Genomic DNA, 20,197 nt, shown 5'->3' on the forward strand with positions numbered 1-20,197 from the left:
ACACCTGTAATCTCAGTAGTTGGAAGGCTGAGACAGAAAGATCACAGGTTCAAGAACAGTCTTAGCAGCTTATGGAGACTCTCAGCAGCCTCTCAAGACCCTGCTTCAAAACAAAACATAGGCCTAGCATGCTGTGCATAGCCCACAATCCCCGTGCTCAAGAGGCTGAGGGTCAGCAGGTTCACAGCCAGGCTCGGCAACTTGGTGAGGTCATGTTTCAAAATAAAGAATAAAATAGGGCTGGGGGTGTGGCTCCGAGATAGAATGCCCCTAGGTTCAATCCCAGTACCACAAAAAAAAAAAAAAACTTTAAGGGGCCAGGGGAGGCTGGAGGTATAAAGTGCTCATGAGTTGACTCTCTAGTACCACAAAAAAGAAAGAGAAAGGGAAGGAAGTTAGTTTACATTCTGCTAGGAAGATCTGCAAGATTTATTATTGAGTAAAATATGGAGTAAAAGTGTGTATATATATGCTCTGACTGAAATTTACTAAACTCACCTTAGCCAGGACTACAGACTGCAGCTAGTCACCATCAAATCTAGTGTGTGTGTGTGTGTATACACACACATATGTGTATATATATGTATATCATATATATGTATAACACAATATATATATATATATATATATATATATATATATATATATATATATATATATATATATATCCCCTTTCCCTGTATGGGGGGGGGGGTCAGGCCCAAGGGCATCCTACGGCCAAGCAACATCTCTACCCCTTTTTATTTTTTTTTTTTATTTTGAAACAGGATCTCATTTACTTGCCCAGGGTGGCCTCAAACTTGAGATACATTTGCCTAAGTCTCCCAAGTCACTGGGATTACAGGCCTGTGCCACCATACCTGCCTTGAATTTTTATTTCGGCTGTGTGAACATATTACCTGTATGCACAGGGAAGTTAAAACAAAATCTTGAGTTTTCATTAGGCATGAGAGTTTCTTCTTCTCCTTTCTCTCCTCTTTTGGTAGTGGAAATTGAACCCAGGCTCCTACCTCCCCTCACCCGTGTGTGTGTGTGTGTGTGTGTGTGTGTGTGTGTGTGTGTGTGTGTATGGTGCTAGGGATTGAACCCAGGAGCATTCTGCCTCTAAGGTACATCCCCAGCCCTATTTTATTTTTAATTTTGAAACAGGGTCCCACTAAGTTTCTGAAGGCCTTGCTAAGTTGCTACGTCTGGCCTTGAACTCATGATCCTCCTGTTTCGACCTCCCGGGTATTAGGATTACAAGTGTGTGCCACCACACATGGCCCCAGCCCTTGTGTGCTTTTTATTTTATGTGGTACTGGGGATTGAACCCAGAGTTGTTATACCTCTGGTTATACCCCAAGCCATATTTTATTTTGTTATCTAAGTTATTGAGGCTGTTTTATAACCTGCAATCCTCCTATCTCAACCTCCCAAGTACTGGTATTGCAGGTGTGCACCACCATGCCAAGCTTCATTTTTTATTTTGAAACAGGGTCTGTCTGTGTTGCTGAGGGTGATCTCAACTCTCCTGTCTCAGCCTCCCAAGTACTGGGATCACAGGCATGCAGCATGCACCACCACGCTTGGCTGAGAATTTTTATTGAAAGAACTAATCGTATTTTTCCTCAACAATCTTAAAATGTTTAGAATATATTACTCAGTCCCCACCGTGGCCTGGAAAAGTTCATAAGCTCTTGCTGACTGCCTTTCCTGTCTAATTTCCTGGCACTCCTCCTCCTGTTCAATATTCCTCAGTCACATTGACCTTTATGTTCCTTAAGCAAGCCAAACTGTTCCTCATTTCAGGGCCTTGTACTTGCTGTTCTTTATGCCTGGAATTCTCCTCTCCAGATAGTCACATAGATTTTGGGGGTTTTTGTTTGGTTCGTTGGTTTTGTGTGTGTGTATGATACGGGGCTTTCTACCTCCAGGCTATACTCCCAGACCTATTTTATATTTTTATGTGGAAACAGAGTCTCACTAAGTTGCTGAGAGCCTCACTCAGTAGCTGAGGCTGGCTTCAAACCTGTGCGATCCTCCTGTCTCAGCCGCCCAAGCACAGGCATTACAAGCGTGTGCCACCTTGCCCAGCTTATTTGTTTGTTATTAATTGATGTAGATTTCTGTCAAAATGTCACCAACTCAATGAGGGCTTTTTTTATATATACCACCTTTTCTAAAATGGCATTCCCACACACCCTCAGTCTTGTTACCTTTATTTTTATTCATAGCAGTAATGATTACCTGGCATTATTATTTCTGTTTCTCCATCTCTTCTTAACTCCACGAAGGCAAGAGCTTTATTTTTGGTTTTATTTGTATCTCCAGAGCCTATATTAATGCCTAGCATAGTTGGTACCTGATACATTTTTGTTGGATGGATGGATGGATGGATGGATGGATGATTTTAGTGTGTCATTTGCTCTTTCAGCATCAGTTTCATACTTCTTATATGGCAGTGGCATAGCACGGATTCAGAGAAAATATGTACTTGCTGAAGTGACTAACTCCTCTGTACATTCCACATTTATCAGGAGAAAGGAAGCTAGCTGGTTCCTTCTCTTTGAGTAGATCAGAGTTTCTTAGGATTAGATCAGCCTTGATTCTTGATCACTTAGTACTCACTAATGACCTCACAGACTATATGGGAATGGTCTTTTCCTAGTTTTAAGGTAGCCTAGTAAACAGCAGCCCTGTGATGTTAACCTTTCTCTGCTCTTGTTTTCTTCCAGAATTTCTTATACAGAGGCAATAGAAATCTTAAAGAAAGCATCGCAGAATTTCACCTTTACCCCGGAGGTTGGTCCTGTATGTGTGTCTGTGTGTGTGAGAAATATGTTTCCTCCTTTTAATGACCTTACTTCTTTAAGAATCCTTCAAAATAATCTTATTTTATTAGCAATGTGTAGTGTGCATCCATCTTGGTTTGATGTTTACTAGACATTGTTGAAATACTTAGGATGAAAAATAATTTTAAAATAAAATTAAATCATTTGAAATAGCAGTGTCTGAAGGATTATAAAGCAGTCTCCTGGTTTAGGAAGATGAAATATTAAAAAAAGAAAGATAACCATAGAATATTACTGTAGAAATCTCCCAAAGTATATTCTGAATGATGTTAAAAGGTGACATAAAAGAAGTTATATGATTAATAAACACATTCGTATTTCTAAATAAGTAGATTGAGCAGTGCTATTAAATATTTATCAAAGAGCATCTGATATATGAGTTGATTCTTTTATTTTAAAAAATCCCCTAGAGAAGTCTAATCTAGCCAAAGATAGGCTCAATATTAAGAATATTATCTTCTGTCATTTAATTTCCTGAGACTTAAGAACAGTAACTGTGGAGAAGCTCTAGGCAATATTAATAAGACCCACAGTTCTGAAGTCACTTTTATCCCTGTGGAAAAAGTACTGTTTTCCTGCTGGGGCTGTTCACCTGCTCTGCACAAGGGACAGAGGGCCTGGTGTTTGTCTGCAGCTTCAGCTTTCATCTTTCCAGGCCTTTGGCTGTTCTTGTTAACAAGTATCTCTCTTTAGTTTAGTCAGCTGTGTAACCTCATCAGACAGCTGTACAATCACTGAGCTTCAGGGAGAGGAAGCCCTAGGAACTAATAGAGGTTATTTTCGGGTGCTTAATTGAATAGATTGGCTCTGCCCTCTCCTTTTATCATTCCCTTTTTCTCATAACAGTGGGGTGCTGATCTACAAACTGAACATGAGAAGTACCTGGTGAAGCACTGTGGCAATATACCTGTCTTCGTCATTAACTATCCACTAGCACTCAAGCCTTTCTACATGAGGGATAATGAAGATGGCCCTCAGCATACAGTAAGAAGAGATACTAAGCAAATTGGGGTTCAGTATCTCAGAGATCTTTCCCTTAATTTCTTTTGGTTTTTGTATATTTTTTAAAGTTATATTCATCACTTTTAGTCTCTTAAAATTATATTTTCAAAAGGCACTTCCTAGCCAGGCATGATGGCACACACCCAGGTAATCCCAGTACTCGGGAGCGTGAGACAGAAGGACCACAAGTTCAAGATCAGCATCAGCAGTTTACCAAAACCCTCATCAACTTAGCCAGACCTTGTTTCAAAATAAAAATAAAATAGACTGACGGTATAGTTCAGAGGTAGAATGCCCTAGGTTTGATTCCCCAGCACCAAGAAAAGGGGAGGCTTTTTTTGTTCTCAGTTCTATTTATGTGGTGAATAACATGTATCGATTTGTGTATGTTGAAGGAGCCTTGCTTTTCTGGAATGAAACTAGCTTGGTCATGGTATACAATTCTCTTGATATGGTTTTGAATGCGTATAGCTAGTATTTTATTTAGAATTTTTGCATCTGTGTTTATCAAGGATATTGGTCTGTAATTTTCTTTCCTTGAGTCTTTATTTGGTTTGGGTATTAATGTGATACTGGCCTCATAGAAGGAGTTTGGGAGGATTCCATTTCTTTCAATTTCCCAGAACAAGTTGGGAAGTATTAGGATTAGTTCTTCACTGAAGGTTTTGTAGGATTGAATTGGAAACCCATCAGGGCCTGGGATTTTCTTTCTTTGATGGCAGAATTTTTATTGCTGTTTCTATTTCTTTACTTGCTATTGGTTGGTTTAGGCTTGTTATTTCCTCTTTGTTCAATTTAGGTAGGTTATATGTGCTTAGAAATCTATTGATTTCTTCCATGTTTTCCAGTCTATTGGAGTAAAAATTTTCAATAGTTTCTGATACTCCTTTGAATTTCCCCACTGTCTGTGGTGATGTCTCCTTTTTCATTTCTGATTTTAATGATTTGAGTTGATTCTTTCTTTTGGTTAAGTTGGCCAGGGGTTTGTCAAACTTATTAATTTTTTCAAAGAACCAGCTTTTTGTTTGTTGATTCTTTGAATTGCTTTTTTTTTCTCTATTTTATTTATTTCTGCTCTGATTTTTGTTATTTCCTGCCTTCTGCTAGCTTTGGGATTATACTATTGCAGTTTTTCTAGGTCCTTGAGATGTATCATTAGTTTGTTTACTTGACAACTCTCTGTTTTTCTTATGTGGGCATTCAGTGCTATGAACTTTCCTCTTAACACCACCTTCAAAGTGTCCCATAGATTTTGGTATCTTGTATCTCTATTTTCATTTAATTTAGGAATTTCTTTATTTCTCCCCTTATTTCTGATCTTACTCATCATTCAATAGTGTATCATTCAATCTCCATGTATTTAAATAGCTTATTTTGGTCTTCCTGTTGTTGATTTCTACTTTCATTTCATTGTAGTCTGAAAAGATTTAGAGAATTATATTACCTCTTTTGATTTTGCTGGTGCTTGGTTTGTGGCCCAGGATGTAATCTATTTTGGAGAAAGTTCCATGGGCTATGGAGAAGAATGTGTATTCTGCCGTTCATGGTGGAAATATTCTGTATATGTCTATTAGGTCCACTTAGTTTATAGTTTTCTTTAGTTCTGGAGAGTCTTTACTCATTTTTTGCCTTAAAGATCAATCTAGTGGCATGAGTGGTGTGTTGAAGTCTCCTAATATCATTGTATTTGGTCTCTTTGAGATCTGATGTTCTGAAGGGTTTATTTTACAAATGTGGGTGCACCCACATTTGTGGCATAAACATTTACTATCATTATATCTTCTTGCTGAATTGTTCCTTTGAATAAAAAGAAGTGCCCTGCTTTGTCTCTTCTGATGTGTTTTAGCTTAAAGTCTGTTTTGTTGCTACCCCTGACTGTTTTGGGTCTCCATTAGCATGATATATCTTTTTCAATCCTTTCACTTTCAGCCAATGAATGTCTTTTTCTGTAATGTGAGTTTCTTGCAATATTTGGATTATGTTTTTTTAATCCACATTGCCAGTCTATGCTTTTAATTGGTGAGTATTATGTTTGACATTCAAGGTTATTATTGAAGTATTCTTTTTGTTTCCTACCATTTTGTATTCTAGCTTCTGTTTGATATAATGTTATTTCTTCTTTGCTTAGTTGCCCCTCTGATCAATTTCATCTCTTCTCTGGTTCTGAAATTTGCTTCCTTTTTCTTCTTTATGCTTTGTTTCTTTAAGTATTTTCTTTAGTGTTGGCTTTGTACTCATGAGTTTTTTGAGATTCTGCTTATCTTGAAACACTTTTGTTTCTCCATCAATTTTGAATAATAACCTTGCTGGATATAGCAGTCTTGGTTGGAAGTTGTTTTCTTTCACAGTCTGGCTTACATCATACCAGTCTCTCCTGGCATTCATGATTTGGGTTATAATGTCTGGAGTGATTTTTATTATTTTGACCCTGTATATCACCCTTTCTTTTGTTCTCACTGCTTTTAAGATTCTCTCCTTAGCCTCTCTGTTGGTCATTTTGATTATTACATGACATGGGAAGTTCATTCTTTGATCCTGCCTTAATGGTGTTCTGTATGCCTCCTGTACATGTATGTCCAAGTCTCTTTTCATATTTTGAAAATTCTCTGAAATTATTTCTCCAAAGAGATTATGAATTCCTTTGGTCTGTACCTCTATCCTGTTTTCAATGCCTTTATCTATAAATTAGAACATTTTATGTTGTCCCATAGTTATTAGATGTTTAGGTTTTGTTGCTGTAATGACTTCTGTATGCTGTTGGCTGTGCTTTCAGTTTTGACAGAATAAACTGTCTTCTAACAGTTATATTCTGTTTTCCATTTCATCTAAGCTACCAGAGTTTCTTTCTATTGCTGTCTTCATTTTACTTACTGACTTTTTCATTTCAGTCCAGACCTCTTTCTGATTCTTTCAGAATGTTTCCATTTCCTGTATATTTACTGTAAGTCCTTTCATCGTATTGAAAATCAGGATTCAGAATTCTCCTTCTTGCATTTCTTGTATGTTAGCATTTGTGATTTCTCTTATATCCTGTCTGTAGTTCTCATATTTTCAGGGTACTCAGGCCTGTTTTTTTTTTTTTTTTTTTTTTTTTTTTTTTTGATGTCTTGGCATCATTTTTGCATGTGATTCTGTCGGTAATCTGTCTGATCCAATCTTAGCAGTAGGAATTTAGAGGTGTCAGCAGGTTCATGCATGAGTAAGCAGTGGTTTTTTCAATGGTGAGGGTTGGGTAAGGGGAGAGGAGCTGGGTTGATGGGTACAGGAGTCGGGTAAAGAAGAGGATATGATTAAGTTGAGTAAGCATTTAAGTATAATAAGGTAGTATCTGGTTGAGAATGAGAAAAGGTTAGATAGTAGGATTCTTATATTTAGTAGAGTATTTAGGTATGGAGATATGAAATAATTTGAATATAAAACAAGGAGATACAGTAAGGAAAAAAGTTTTGAGAGAAAAGAGTAGATAGTCTAGAGTTAGGAAGTTTGTAAAAGGAATGGGGGAAAGGGCAAACAAACATACATAAAGTCACAAAACAAATTACAAAAACTAACGATTATAAATCAATGACCAAAAAAAAACACAAAAAGGAATTAAAAAAGGAAGAACAAAAAGAACAAAAAGAACTAGTGACGGTGTGAGAGGAAAAAAAACAAAAATAGCAGTCCTGCTAATTTACATATATATGGCTCGGGCCCGTGTAATATCTGTATGTCTGTTCACTGTGATAGATTCTAAAGTATATAACAATGTCTCTCATTTGCTCCATAACCTATTGTCAGCTTTTGGACCCACTTTAAATGTTTGTGCCCCTCTCTCACCTCTGACAGTTTTGTGTGTAGGTGTCAGGGCATCAGTGTCACTGTTAATGAGTTCCATGTAAGCCTTCCGACCCTGGGCTCCATGCTCTCCAGCCCTGGCTCTGTGATCTCAGGCCTTGTCCTCTGTGCCTTCCTGCACTGGGCCTGCACCTCCCTACCCGCACTGGCAGAGAGAGTCCAGTATAGTCTTGAAGCGACTCCCTGTGACCCCACGCAAGCACCATACCTTGAGCACTGTGAGTCCTTCCTATGTCTCTGGAGGTTCCAGCTGGACTGCCACTGGGATGGGTGGCCAGGTCCCAATCCGCTGGGGTCCTGTGGCTGCTCTGGGCTGAGTAAGAAGACCCAGTTACCTTGCTATCCTGCAGGCCAGGTCTCTGGAGGGGACAGTGCCCCACTGCAGGTTCAACCACTGGTGAGCACACAGACTTTTGGATTTTTTTCTGTGTCCCTGAAGTGTGGTGCTGGTCGCCTAAGATGGAGCTCTGCGACCACTTTCTGCACTTCAAGTTCTTGGAATATTTGTTGAGATTTCAGTCCTCCTTTCTCAGCCTCCCAAGAATACCCAACTGACTCCAGTGGTCTATTAACATATTTCCTCAATTCTGTCATGAGTCAGCCTTCTTAGTTTAGCAGATGCAAATATAAGTGAGTTCTGTTCTGTGTTTTGCTTAAATAATTAAAAGGAAATGATCCTAGAACACTGTATAGTAAGGGACACCAGTCCACTGTGGACTTCAGTATTGAAGAGGAAGTTCCTGGAAAGGAAAGCAGACTGATGGCATGATCTGTCAGAGGAGGAGGTAGCTAAGTTAGAATACGTTGGTCTGGGTTATAAATAGAAATAATGAAGGGAGGCAGTGAAGGGATCAAGGAGGTTGAGACAGAGTCTTCCCATCACAGTCCTGGTCAGTCTCTTTCATCTGCCTGTCTTGTCTCTGTCTTTCTGTCCTATCTCTTTAGCTGTTTGTTTGTTTATTTGTTTGTTTGTTTGTTTGTTTGTGGGGTTTTCTTTTGTTTTGTTTTGTGGTACTGGGGATTTAACCCAGGTGCCTTCTACCTCTGAGTTGTACTGCCAGTCCTATTTCGTTTTCAAGTTTGAAACAGTCTCGCTAAGTTGCTGAGGGCCTCAATAAATTTCTAAGGCTGTCTTCAAACTTTTGATCCTCCTGTCTCAGTCTTCCAGGTACTAAGATTATAGGCATGTGCCACAATACCCAACTTCTTTAGCCTTTCTTATCTTGTCTTCTTTTCACCATATTTTTTGTTCTTAGGATTTTTTTCTCTCTCTCCTTCACAAAATTATCTATAATATAAAATGTTTTTACTTTTTAAATATTTATTGAATGTTATACATTATATTATTACTTATAAGAATTACGAAACAAATGTATTTATGTCAAAATAGACTCCCAAACTAAACTTTGCTGATACTTCTCATTTATCTGTAGATTTGTGTGTGTGTAACACTAGGTATTGAACCAAGAGTATTCTACCTCTGAGCTACACCTCAGTCCTGCTTTTTTCTTTTCTTTTCTTTTTTTTTTTTTTTTTTTTTTTTTGTGGTACTGGGTTTCCTGGAAGCCCTTCTACCTCCGGGCTACACTCCCAGATCTATTTTTACATTTTTATTTGGAAACAGGGTCTCCTAAGCCAGCGCGCGCTGCTGGCTTCGAACCTGCGCGATCCTCCTGTCTCTGCCTCCCAAGCGCGGGGATTACAAACATGTGCCACCACGCCCGGCTTATTTTCTATTTTTAAAAAAGTGTCTCACTAAGTTATAGAGGGCCTCACTAAATTTTTGAGGCCTGTCATAAACCTGAGATCCTCTTGTCTCACACTCCCAAGTACTGGAATTACAAGTGTGCATCACTGTGGCCAGTGTAATCTGTAGATTATTCCTGTAGAAAATGAAGAACAGCTGGGCGTGGTAATCCCAGCACTTGGGAGGCTCAGACAGGAGGATTGTGTAGGTTCAAAGCCAGCCTCACCTACTTAGTGAGGCTTTCAGCAACTTAGTGAGACTCTGTTTACAAATAAAAAATAAAATAAGTCTAGGAGTATACCCCTTGCGGTAGAAAGTCTCTGGGTTCCACCTCCAGTACCACAAAACAAAATGAAGCTCATATCCCACCAGTTAACAAAATGCCCCTTGTTTTCTCTTATTGTATTGATTAACAATATTAGCCACCACTTACTAGATTGCTTTAAATTATATACTACCATTTCATCTTGAAATCTTAAAACAACTTTGCCAAAAAACTTATTTCCCTATTTTTGTTTTTATTTGTATTACTGAAGATGGAACCAGGGGGCATTCTACCTCTGAGCTACACCTCCAGCCCAATTTTTATTTTTATCTGGAAATAGTTTCTCCCTAGGTTAATGAGAGTTTCACTACTTCCTGAGGCTGTCCTTGAACCTGCGATCCTCCTGTCTCAGCTTCCCAAATACTGAAATTACAGACATGTACCACCATGCCTGGCTTCTGGTGTTTGGTTATTTTTAAATTTTATTGATGCATTGTAATCATAGATCATAATAAAGTTCAGAGGGATAGAGATATAAATACACACAGCACTTTGTGAGCTTATTAACCCTCATTTTAATTTTTTGTGTCCTTGGGATGTTATTGAGGAAGTTTTTACTCACTAAATTGCAGAGGACCTTACTAAGTTTCTGAGGCTGGTCACGAACCTGCAGTCCTCCTATCTCAGCCTCCTAAGTTCTGGGATGACAAGTGTGTACCGGGATACTCGGGTGTTTTTTTGTTTGTTTGTTGGTTGGTTTGATTTGGTTTCGGTTTTCTTATTTTAATTTTAAGAGAGTTCTGCTAAGTTGTCCGGGCTGGCCTTGACCTTTCAATCTGCCTGCCTCAGTGTCCTAAGTCACTAGCACTTCCAATCATGCACTCAGATCCTAACAGCCCCGTTTATGATAGCCCCAAATTAAATAGCATACAGAAACACTGAATATGTCAGTATTTTTATATTATAATGTTTATATTATATATGATATGTATGTTAATAAGTAATTCAATCATATATTTATGTAATGGGATACAGCAGTGAAAATAAATACTCAAACAAGAGGTATCTAATGAATTTCTCTGGGTTGAGACTAATAAACTGGCCTGCATCAAAACTGACTCAAACCAACAGATGCAATGATGAAGGTGATTGACAATAAACAAACTATTGCTGCATATACGAACATGATGGATACCATAAACCAATGTAAATTTGAGTAAAAGAAGCACAACACAAAAAAGTCTATATTCTGTACTAAATGACACTATTATAGAAAGTTGAAAAATAGGCAGCATCACCCGGTGGTGATATTGTTCAGGAAAGGATTTACTTTTGGTAGCAACCGAAAGATGACACAAGAAGGACTGTGTGTGTGTGTGTGTGTGTGTGTGTGTGTGTGTGTGTGTGTAGTACTGGAAATTGAACCCAAAGGCATTCTACCTCCAAGCTATACCCCCAGACTGATTTTATTTCTTATTGGAATTAGGGTCTCATTAGATTGCTGAGAGTCTCACTACTTGCTAAGGCTGTCCTCAAACGTGATCCTCCTGTCTCAGCCTCCCAAGTCTTAGAATTACAAGTGTGCACCACCACCCCAGACAAGAAGGGCTTCTAAACGCTCATCTTGTTCAGTTTCTTTGTCTAAGTGGAGATTCATGGTATGTTCATTTTGTGGAAGTTGCTAGAATTACTTACTTGTTATTTATATACATTATATGTATGTTATACTTGATTAAAGATATTTATTTTAAAAGGAAATACTAAGAGGGATATGGTGGCACAGGCCTATACTCCCAGTACTTAGGAGGCTGAGACAAGATGATTGCAGGTTCAAAGCCAGCCTCAGCCATGTAGTGAGGCTCTTAGCAACCTAGCAAGACCCTGTTTCCAAATAAGAAATAAAACAAAGCCGGGCGTGGTGGCGCACGCTTGTAATCCCAGCATTCGGGAGGCTGAGATCTGGAGGATCGCGGTTCGCAGACAGCCTCAGCTACTTAGTGAGGCCTCTGCAACTCAGTGAGACCCGGTTTCAAAATAAAGAATAAAAAATAGGGCAGGGGCTGTAGCTTGGAGGTCAAATGCCCCTGGGCTCCATCCCCAGACCCGCAAAAAAAAAAAAAAAAAAAAAAAAAAAAAAAAAAAAGAAATAAAACAAAGAGCCAGGCGTGGTGGCGCACGCTTGTAATCCCAGCATTTGGGAGGCTGAGACAGGAGAATCAAGGTTCGCAGATAGCCTCAGCTACTGAGTGAGGCCCTTTGCAACGCAATGAGACCATGTTTTAAAATAAAGAATAAAAAATAGGGCTGGAGGTGTAGCTCGGAGGTAGAATGCCCCTGGTTTCCATCCCCAGTATCACAAAAGATAAATAAATAAACAAACAAGAAAAAATAAAACAAGTCTGGAGGTATAGCTTGGAGGTAGAATGTCTGTGGTTTTAATCCCCAGTATATATATATATATATATATATATCTTTCTCTCTCTCTCTCTCTCTCTCTCTCTCTCTCTCTCTCTCTCTCTCTCTCTCCCCCCCCCCTCTCTCTCTCTCACACACACACACACACACACACACACACACACACACACACACACACGAAATACTAAACCAGGAGTGGTGGTGGTGATATACGCCTTTAATGCTATATTGGGAAGTAGAGACAGGAGGATTGCAGATTTGAGATCAGCCTCAGCAGTGTAGTTAGGTTCTCAGCGACTTAGTGAACTTTTTTTAAATATAGGGCTGGAGGTGTAGCTCTGAGAACATTCCTGGGTTCAATCCCCAGTGACACACACACAAAAACTAGTTAAGGGACTTTTCTTGTAACCAGGAAAGGAGAAGATAAGATCTTAGGTTAAAGTGGTGACATCAGCGAAAATGGAGAGAAAGAAATGAAACTAAAAAAAAAAAAAAAAAATAGTTCCAGAGTTCCAAGGAATAATGGTCTTTGAAATAAACTGGAAGTGGGAGTTAGAGGAACAAGGAGCAGTCACAGGTAATTCCCAGAGGCCAGACCTTTATTCTCAGGGCATCTGTTTACAGAAATGTTTTCTTCTCTAAAGGAGAAGCTCTCATATGTGAAGCTTTTTGTGGCCCCATTTGATGTTTCCTGCTGGCTCGCTTGGAATTTAGAGCTCCCTAAGGAAGAAAGAAACGCTGTAGCTACCTTGGCCCTGAGGGGAAGAAAGTGTGTGTTTCAGGACAGGGTGAGATTGCATTCCTTTGAAGCCATTAATATTTTTGCAACCTATAAAACTTTTGTCTCTCTCTCAGGCAGCAGAATTAGTGAAATGGACTCACCATTATATTAGCCCAAGTCTATTTCAGCCCTTGCTGCTTGTGGAGTACCTGCATTTTCTCACATCATATCTGGAAGTTTCTTTCTTCCTAGTCCCTGGTTGTTTTGAAGGGCAAAATATTGTCTATGTCAGCAGTCAGAGCAGAATCTCATAGAGGCTGAGACCACAAAGAGGTTTCCTATGGTTTGTGGAACATTTTTTTTTAGTAATAGTATGGTCAGCCAGGCGTGGTGGCACATGCTTGTAATCCCAGTACTTGGGAGGCTGAGACGAGGATTGTGCAGGACTATACAAGCATGCTTTTGGTCATCTACTTAAATGATATGGGTATTTCCTAAAGGGAAATTCAGACTTTGCAGCTTCATTCCCCAGGGGCAAAGATGATGCTTACTGCCTGGCTTAGGATATGCCCTAAAGTTCTAGATACTTGGAAAGGAAGGCATACAACAGCTGAATGTGAATGAAACGGGTGCCAACAGTAGTCCAGTTTCAGAGTTGTCATTGCACATAGCTTTCTGAGTCTCCATGAACACTGGAATTGGCAAAAAACACTGTTAGTGTCCAATCAATATCAGGACTTTTGATAGTGACTATGACCTCTGATAATTCATGGTATTTTTTTTCTGTATTTTTCTTGTGACACAATATCATAGCTCTGTATCATGGTTTGTGGTTACTTATGATAAATATTTAATCTCTATTACAATACTTTTATTCATCCATGAACCTTCCCCACTTACTTGGGATTAATTTTTCCCATTCCATTGCCTGGTCAGTCTCAGTCTTAGCCTCTCATAAACCATAGAACTGCTGCTCATAAAGGCAGACTGTAATCACCAGAAAATGGTCCAGCCAGCTTGCTTCTTATACTCGCTCTCCTAGTCACTTGGCAAACCACAATCAAGCCTTTCTCATTACTTCTAGAAATTTGTATGATTCCCTCCACATTTGCATTTTGTGCATACTTACGTCATGAGTTGTATTACAGCCATATGTGTCTTTTATCTCCACTAGAGCCCTTGGAGAAACAGAGAGATTCTGTAATAATTACCAGAGGCAGACACAAGATAGAAGACTCCTACTTGGAATCTCAACCCTAACTGAAGATAAAGAAGGAAGTTTGAAGGGATTGCCCTAGTGATCTTTAGAGAATACAGCACTTTTTCATATCATACCAGAAGAAAGTAGGCAACGTATATTTTTATTTTCAGTTGAGAAATACTACATATAAATTCTATACAGTAGTACTATTTAGATAGATTGAACAATATAGTTATAAAAGATGAGCAGCTTGGGGCACTGTAGTTGCACACCTCTAATTCCAACTACTCAGGAGGCTGAGGCAGAAGTCTCACAAGTTTGAGGCCAGCCTGAGTAACTTAGAGACCCTGTCTAAAAATTAAATTATCTGAGCTTGGTGATGCATGCCTATAATCCCTACTTGGGAGACTGAAGCAGGAAGATGGCAAGTTAGAGTCCAGCCTGGACAACTTAGCAAGACCCTGACTCAAAAAGAAAAAAAGAAAGAAAGAAAAAAAGAAAGAAAGAAAGAAAGAGAGAGAGAGAGAGAGAGAGAGAGAGAGAGAGAGAAAGAAAGAAAGAAAGAAAGAAAGAAAGAAAGAAAGAAAGAAAGAAAGAAAGAGAAAAGGAGCTGGGCATGTAATCCCAGGACTTGGGAAACTGAAACAGGAGAATCACAGGTTCCAGGACAGCCTGAGTAAGTAGTGAGACTCTCATCAACCTTGTGAGACTCTTTCAAATCAAAAACTAAAAAGCTGGGGGTGTAGCTCAGAGGTAGAAGCCCCTGAGTTTAATCCCCAGTACCACACACACAAAAAAACTAATCTTAAGGAGAAAAGAGCAAGGCCTTTGCGGATTTTTCTTCACAGGATTAAATCTCTACTTGCTAAAAAAGAAATACAGCCAGGTGTGTTGGCTCATGCTTGTAATCCCAGCATTGGGGAGGCCAAGACCAGAGGATTGTAGTTCACAGACAGCCTCAGCTACTTAGTAAGGCCCTTTGCAAGTCAGTGAGACCCTGTTTCAAAATAAAGAATAAAAAATAGGTCTGGGGGTGTGTAGCTCAGAGGTAGAATGCCCCTGGGTTCCATCCCTAGACAGACAGACAGACAGACAGACAGACAGACAGAAAGAAAGAAAGAAAGAAAGAAAGAAAGAGAGAGAGGGAAGGAGAAAGAGAGAGAGAGAGAGAGAGAGAGAGAGAGAGAGAGAGAGAGAGAGAGAGAGAAAGACTACCTCTTAGTCATGAGATATTTATGAGGCATTGTAAAATAATGCTTCACTCATAAGGTACAGATTATGCCATGCATTTTGGTTTATAATGTGATCCAAGTACTTGAGAGGCTGAAACCAGATTATAAATTCAAGGCCAGTCTCAGCAATTTAGCAAGATCCTCAACAACTTAGTGAGACCCTGTTTCAAAATAAAAAGGGGCTTATACTATAATTCAGAGGTAGAATACTGCTGGGGTTTTTTTGTTTTGTTTTGTTTTGTTGTTTTGTTTTCTTTCTTTTTTTTTTTTAAGTGATTCTGGGGTTCCTGGAAGCCCTTCTGCCTCCAGGCTACACTCCTGGACCTATTTTATACTTTTTTTTATTTGGAAACAGGGTCTCTTAAACAAGAGTGGCTGGCTTCGGATTACAAGCATGCACTGCCACACCCAGCTTGTTTTGTTGTATTTCAATACTGATGACTGAACCCAGGGTCATTCTATCTTCGAACTCCTCAGCCCTATTTTTATTCTTTATTTTGAAACAGGGTATCGCTAAATTGGGTAGGACCTCACTAAGAAGCTGAGGTTGGCCACGAACCTTTGAGCCTTCGTCTCAGCCTCCCAAGTGCCGGGATTATAAGTGTACACCACTACACCTGGACCAAAAATATTTTTAATATTAAATAATAGCCGGGCTTGGTGGCACACACTTGTAATCCCCGCGCTTGGGAGGCGGAAACAGGAGGATCGCGCAGGTTCGAAGCCAGCCACGCTGGCATAAGAGACCCTGTTTCCAAATAAAAATATATAAAAAATATGTCTGGGAGTGTAGCCTGGAAGTAGAAGGGCTTCCAGAAACCCCAGTACCACCAAATAAATAAATAAATCCATAAATAAATAAATAAAGTACAGATTATTAAAAGTGAAAGCAATTTCAATGTCTGTGTTAAGGAAACAAATTTATCTATCTGAGAATGTGAAATTTTAGGTCATCTAGAGAAAGACATACATGAAATGTGCTCCTTTTACCACAAAATGAGTGCCAAGCAAAGACTGAATAGTGATGTGGGACTTTATCTGGATATCACCTAAAATTTCTATTCAGCTAAAATGCCTGTTTTGATAAGCTGTTTCATACTACTAGGTATCCCTCAGACTACAGTGGAAGAAAATAGGAGAACTACTCTTCTGGCCTTAATTCTAACAAATAATGAGTTGGGTGAGAAGCATCAAGAGTCAAGTAGGTGAGGAAGGGCGGGCGTGCGGCAGCTGTTCGCTGTGCCGCTGCTGCTCCCCCTCTACAGAGATTCTTCTTTCCTGCCCCATCATCAGGAGCTTAGCCATGTGACTCGCACTGGCCAAGGAATTAGGAACAGAAGTGAAACTTGCCCATTACTTCACTTCTACGCACTTCTAGACAAGTGCTTTTAGCACAGTCTTCTGTGCTCTTTCTTTCTGCCACAAGACCTCAGAAAGAGGCTGCTCCATCATCTTTGTGCCAGGATGAACAGGTAGCATAAGTTTAAAAAAAAAGTCAACTCATTTTTTTGTCAACCAGTGGTTCTAAATCGGGGATTATAGTGTCCTTCTCTCCCTGGCCCCAGAGGACATTTAGCAGTGTCTCCTGTCACAATTAGAGGAATGCAAATGACAGCTAGGGAGTAGAGGCCAGTTATGTTGTGAAGACCCGTGCTGGTGGGGCAGCACATGCAGGTGATTTCAGCTACTTTGGCTGAAGGAGGAAGATAACATGTTCAAGTTCACCCTGGGCAACTTAGTGAGACCCTGACTCAAATTTAAAAATTGTAATGGCTGGGGATGTAACACAGTGGTAGATGGCCCCCGGGTCCAACCCCCGGTACCATTCAAAAAGAAAAAGAAAATTCTCAGCTGGGCATGGTGGTGCATGCTTGTAATCCCAGTACTTGGGAAGCTGAGACAGGAGGATCCCAGGTTTGAGGCCAGTCTCAGCTACTTATTGAGGCCTTTCACAATTTAGTGAGATCCTGTTTCCAGATAAGTAAATTAGTGCTGGAGGTATAGCTTAGAGATAGAATGACCTTGGTTCAATCCTCAGTACCACACACAAAAAAATCTCACAGTATACAGTTCAGGCTTTCACAGCAAAGAGGTATCTGGCCAAAAATGTTATTAATGCTGAGACTGAAAATTTCTGATGTAAGCTTTGAAGGTTTTATAAGACTAAACCATAATCTGTCATGTCCTGACTAGTATAGCAACTATCCCCTTAATTTTATTTAATTTATTTATCATTTATTTATTTTCTATGGCACTGGGGATTGACTCCAAGGGGATTCTACTTTTTTTTTTTTTTTTTTTTTGTACTGAGGATTGAACCTGGGGCATTCTACCTCTGAGCTATACCCTCAACCCTATTTTATTTTGTTTCATTGTTTGTGGAACTGGAGATTGAATCCAGGGACATTCTACCTCTGAGCTTCATCCCCAGCCCTATTTGTTATCATTTATTTATTTATTTATTTTGGCACTGGGGATTGAACCCAGAGGCATTCTACCTCTGAGCTAAACCCCCAGCCTGATTTTTATTATTTTTTATTTATTATTTGGAAACAGGGTCTTGCAGAGGGCCTCGCTAAGCTGTTGAGGCTGGCTTCGAACCTGCAATCCTCCTGTCTCAGCCTCCTAAGTACTGGGATTACAAGTGCGCACCACCACGCCTGGTTTTATTTTTTATTCTCCTGGCTCAGTCTCCCAAGCATTGGTATTACAGGTGTGTGCCATCGTGCCCAGCTGGCATTCTGCCTTTGTGCTATAGACACAGCCCTTTTTTTTTTTTTTTTTTTTTTTTTTTTTTTGGTACTCGGGGGTAGAACCCAGGGTCAGTCTACATTTGAGCTACACCCCCAGCCCTATTTTTTATTCTTTATTTTGAAATAAGGTCTCACTGAGTTGTAAAAGGCCTCCTCACTGAGTAGCTGAGGCTCACCATGAACTGCGATCCTTCTGTCTCAGCCTCCAAATGCTGGGATTACAAGCTTTTGCTACCACGCCCAGCTTATTTTTTATTTTGAAGCAGGATCTCACTAAATTACCAAGTGCTGGCCTGGAACCTGTAATCATCCAGTCTCAGCCTCCCAAATATTGTGATTACAGGCATGTGCCACCACACCTGACTTTCTTAATTTCTAACAGCCAAATATTTTTGGCAAAATTAGTTAGGTATCCTGGTAAATAGGAATGCAGGGTTGGAAGGAATTTTTTTTTATGTGTGTGAGTGTCATGCCAATACATAACATTTTGCAGGTGACTCAAACGTTTCAGAAGCTTCCAGTTCTTCTGTAGTTACAAATATCACAGATAAGTAAGAACCAGACATAAAGGTTTAAACCTTGATTACATAGTGAATTCTCCAGAAAACTAAAATATTAAATAAAGAAGGTTTTTAAGACGGACATGGTGGGGTACACTTGTAATCCCAGTACATGGAAGGCTAAGACAGGAGGAATGTAGGTTCGTGGAATGTCAGCCTCAGATACTTAGTGAGGCCCTTCACAACTAGTGGGACCCTGTTTCAAAATAAAGAATAAAAAATAGGGCAGGGGGTGTAGCCGGAGGTTAAATGCCCCTTGGTTCCATCCCCAGACCCGCAAAAAAAAAAAAAAAAAAAAAAAAGAGTGCAAAGATCCCATAGGGTAGGTTTGTTTGTTTGTCTTTAAATATTATTTTCAAGAAAAGGCTACAGACCCATTTGGTCAACTGTTCTCTTCTAAATGCGATTACCTTTAATTCCAAATTTAAAACAATGAGTTGAAGGTAAGGACAAAACTTTACCATGTGTCCTCATCTCTTATCATATTTAGTCATGTCTCAAAGCAAGATATTGGGAAATTAAAATTCCATGTTTTCTGTGGCCATAAAATCTCCTTGGACTTTATCCTTTCTCTAAGAATAGGAAGGTCTTGGTTAAAGAATAATTCTATTAATCATGCAGCTCATGGAATTCCCTCACTGCATTAGTTGGGCTCTCTTTGGCTACCTTTTGAATATATTGGCTGGATTTCATTACCTCTTATCACATCTGTCACTGGTTCTGTTTTTCCTGGGTTTGTTGTTGATGTTGTTTATTTTTGTTTTGTTTTTATTTTTTTCAGCACTGGGAATTGAACAGGGTGGGAGGACGTTCTACCTCTGAAGATCTAACCCTATTTTACTTTTTATTTTGAAACACTATGTCTAAGTTACTGAGGGTCTCCCTAAATCGCCAAGGCTGGCTTCAAACCTGCAATCTTCCTGTGTCAGCCTCCCACATACTGGGATTACAGGCATGTGCCAACACACCTGGCACCAAATCTACACTCTGAATAACATGGGTATTCGTGTAAATACCTAGGTTCATAGAATCACTGCCCAAGATTTGTCAGCAAGCAATGGTGGCACGTACACCTGTCTTCACCACTTCTTTAAAGGCGAAGGATTTACTAAAAGTAGAAAACACCAGTAACTCTGTTCTCTCCCTCCACCGCAGCCTAATGATGAGACTCATGCTCACACTTTTCTCTAATGATAGTTATGAAGCTGGGTATACCACACTGAGAGTATTTTCTTGAATTATTCTTTATTAATCTCAGTTTTTTGGAAAATATATTTCAGCCATTCTAAAATCAAAATGGGGGAATGGCGGGATTTGGAGACCTACACCTGTAATCCCAGTACTTGGGAGGCTGAAAACAGGATGATTGCAGATTCACGTTCATTGCACAGTAATTTAGGAAGACTATTTCTTTTTTTTCTTTCTTTCTTTCTTTTTTTCTTTTCTTTTTTTTTTTTTTTTTTTTTTTTTTTTTTTTTGGTGGTACTGGGGTTCCTGGAAGCCCTTCTACCTCCGGGCTACACTCCCAGACCTATTTTTACATTTTTATTTGGAAACAGGGTCTCCTAAGCCAGCGCGCGCGGCTGGCTTCGAACCTGCACGATCCTCCTGTCTCTGCCTCCCAAGCGCG

General features: G+C 39.5%; 1 protein-coding gene across 10 annotated transcripts in view; it reads left to right on the forward strand.

Annotated features, from left to right (window-relative positions):
* NARS2 (asparaginyl-tRNA synthetase 2, mitochondrial) overlaps positions 1–20,197 on the forward strand; it is a gene marked incomplete at both ends in the record, with an annotated part of 127,456 nt that overhangs the window by 96,796 nt on the left and 10,463 nt on the right. For 7 of the 10 annotated variants that reach the window (XM_080703316.1, XM_080703318.1, XM_080703317.1 and 4 more), the window contains 2 exons: positions 2,718–2,784; positions 3,681–3,818. The exons of 1 other annotated variant lie outside the window; for it this stretch is intronic. In XM_080703316.1, the coding sequence (XP_080559442.1) occupies positions 2,718–2,784; positions 3,681–3,818 (205 nt within the window). The remainder of the gene's footprint in view (positions 1–2,717; positions 2,785–3,680; positions 3,819–20,197) is intronic. 2 more of the 10 variants (XM_080703322.1, XM_080703319.1) reach the window with 2 other exon arrangements.

Source organism: Muscardinus avellanarius (genome assembly GCF_963383645.1).
Source record: "Muscardinus avellanarius genome assembly, chromosome: 1".
Taxonomy (NCBI): Eukaryota; Metazoa; Chordata; class Mammalia; order Rodentia; family Gliridae; genus Muscardinus; species Muscardinus avellanarius.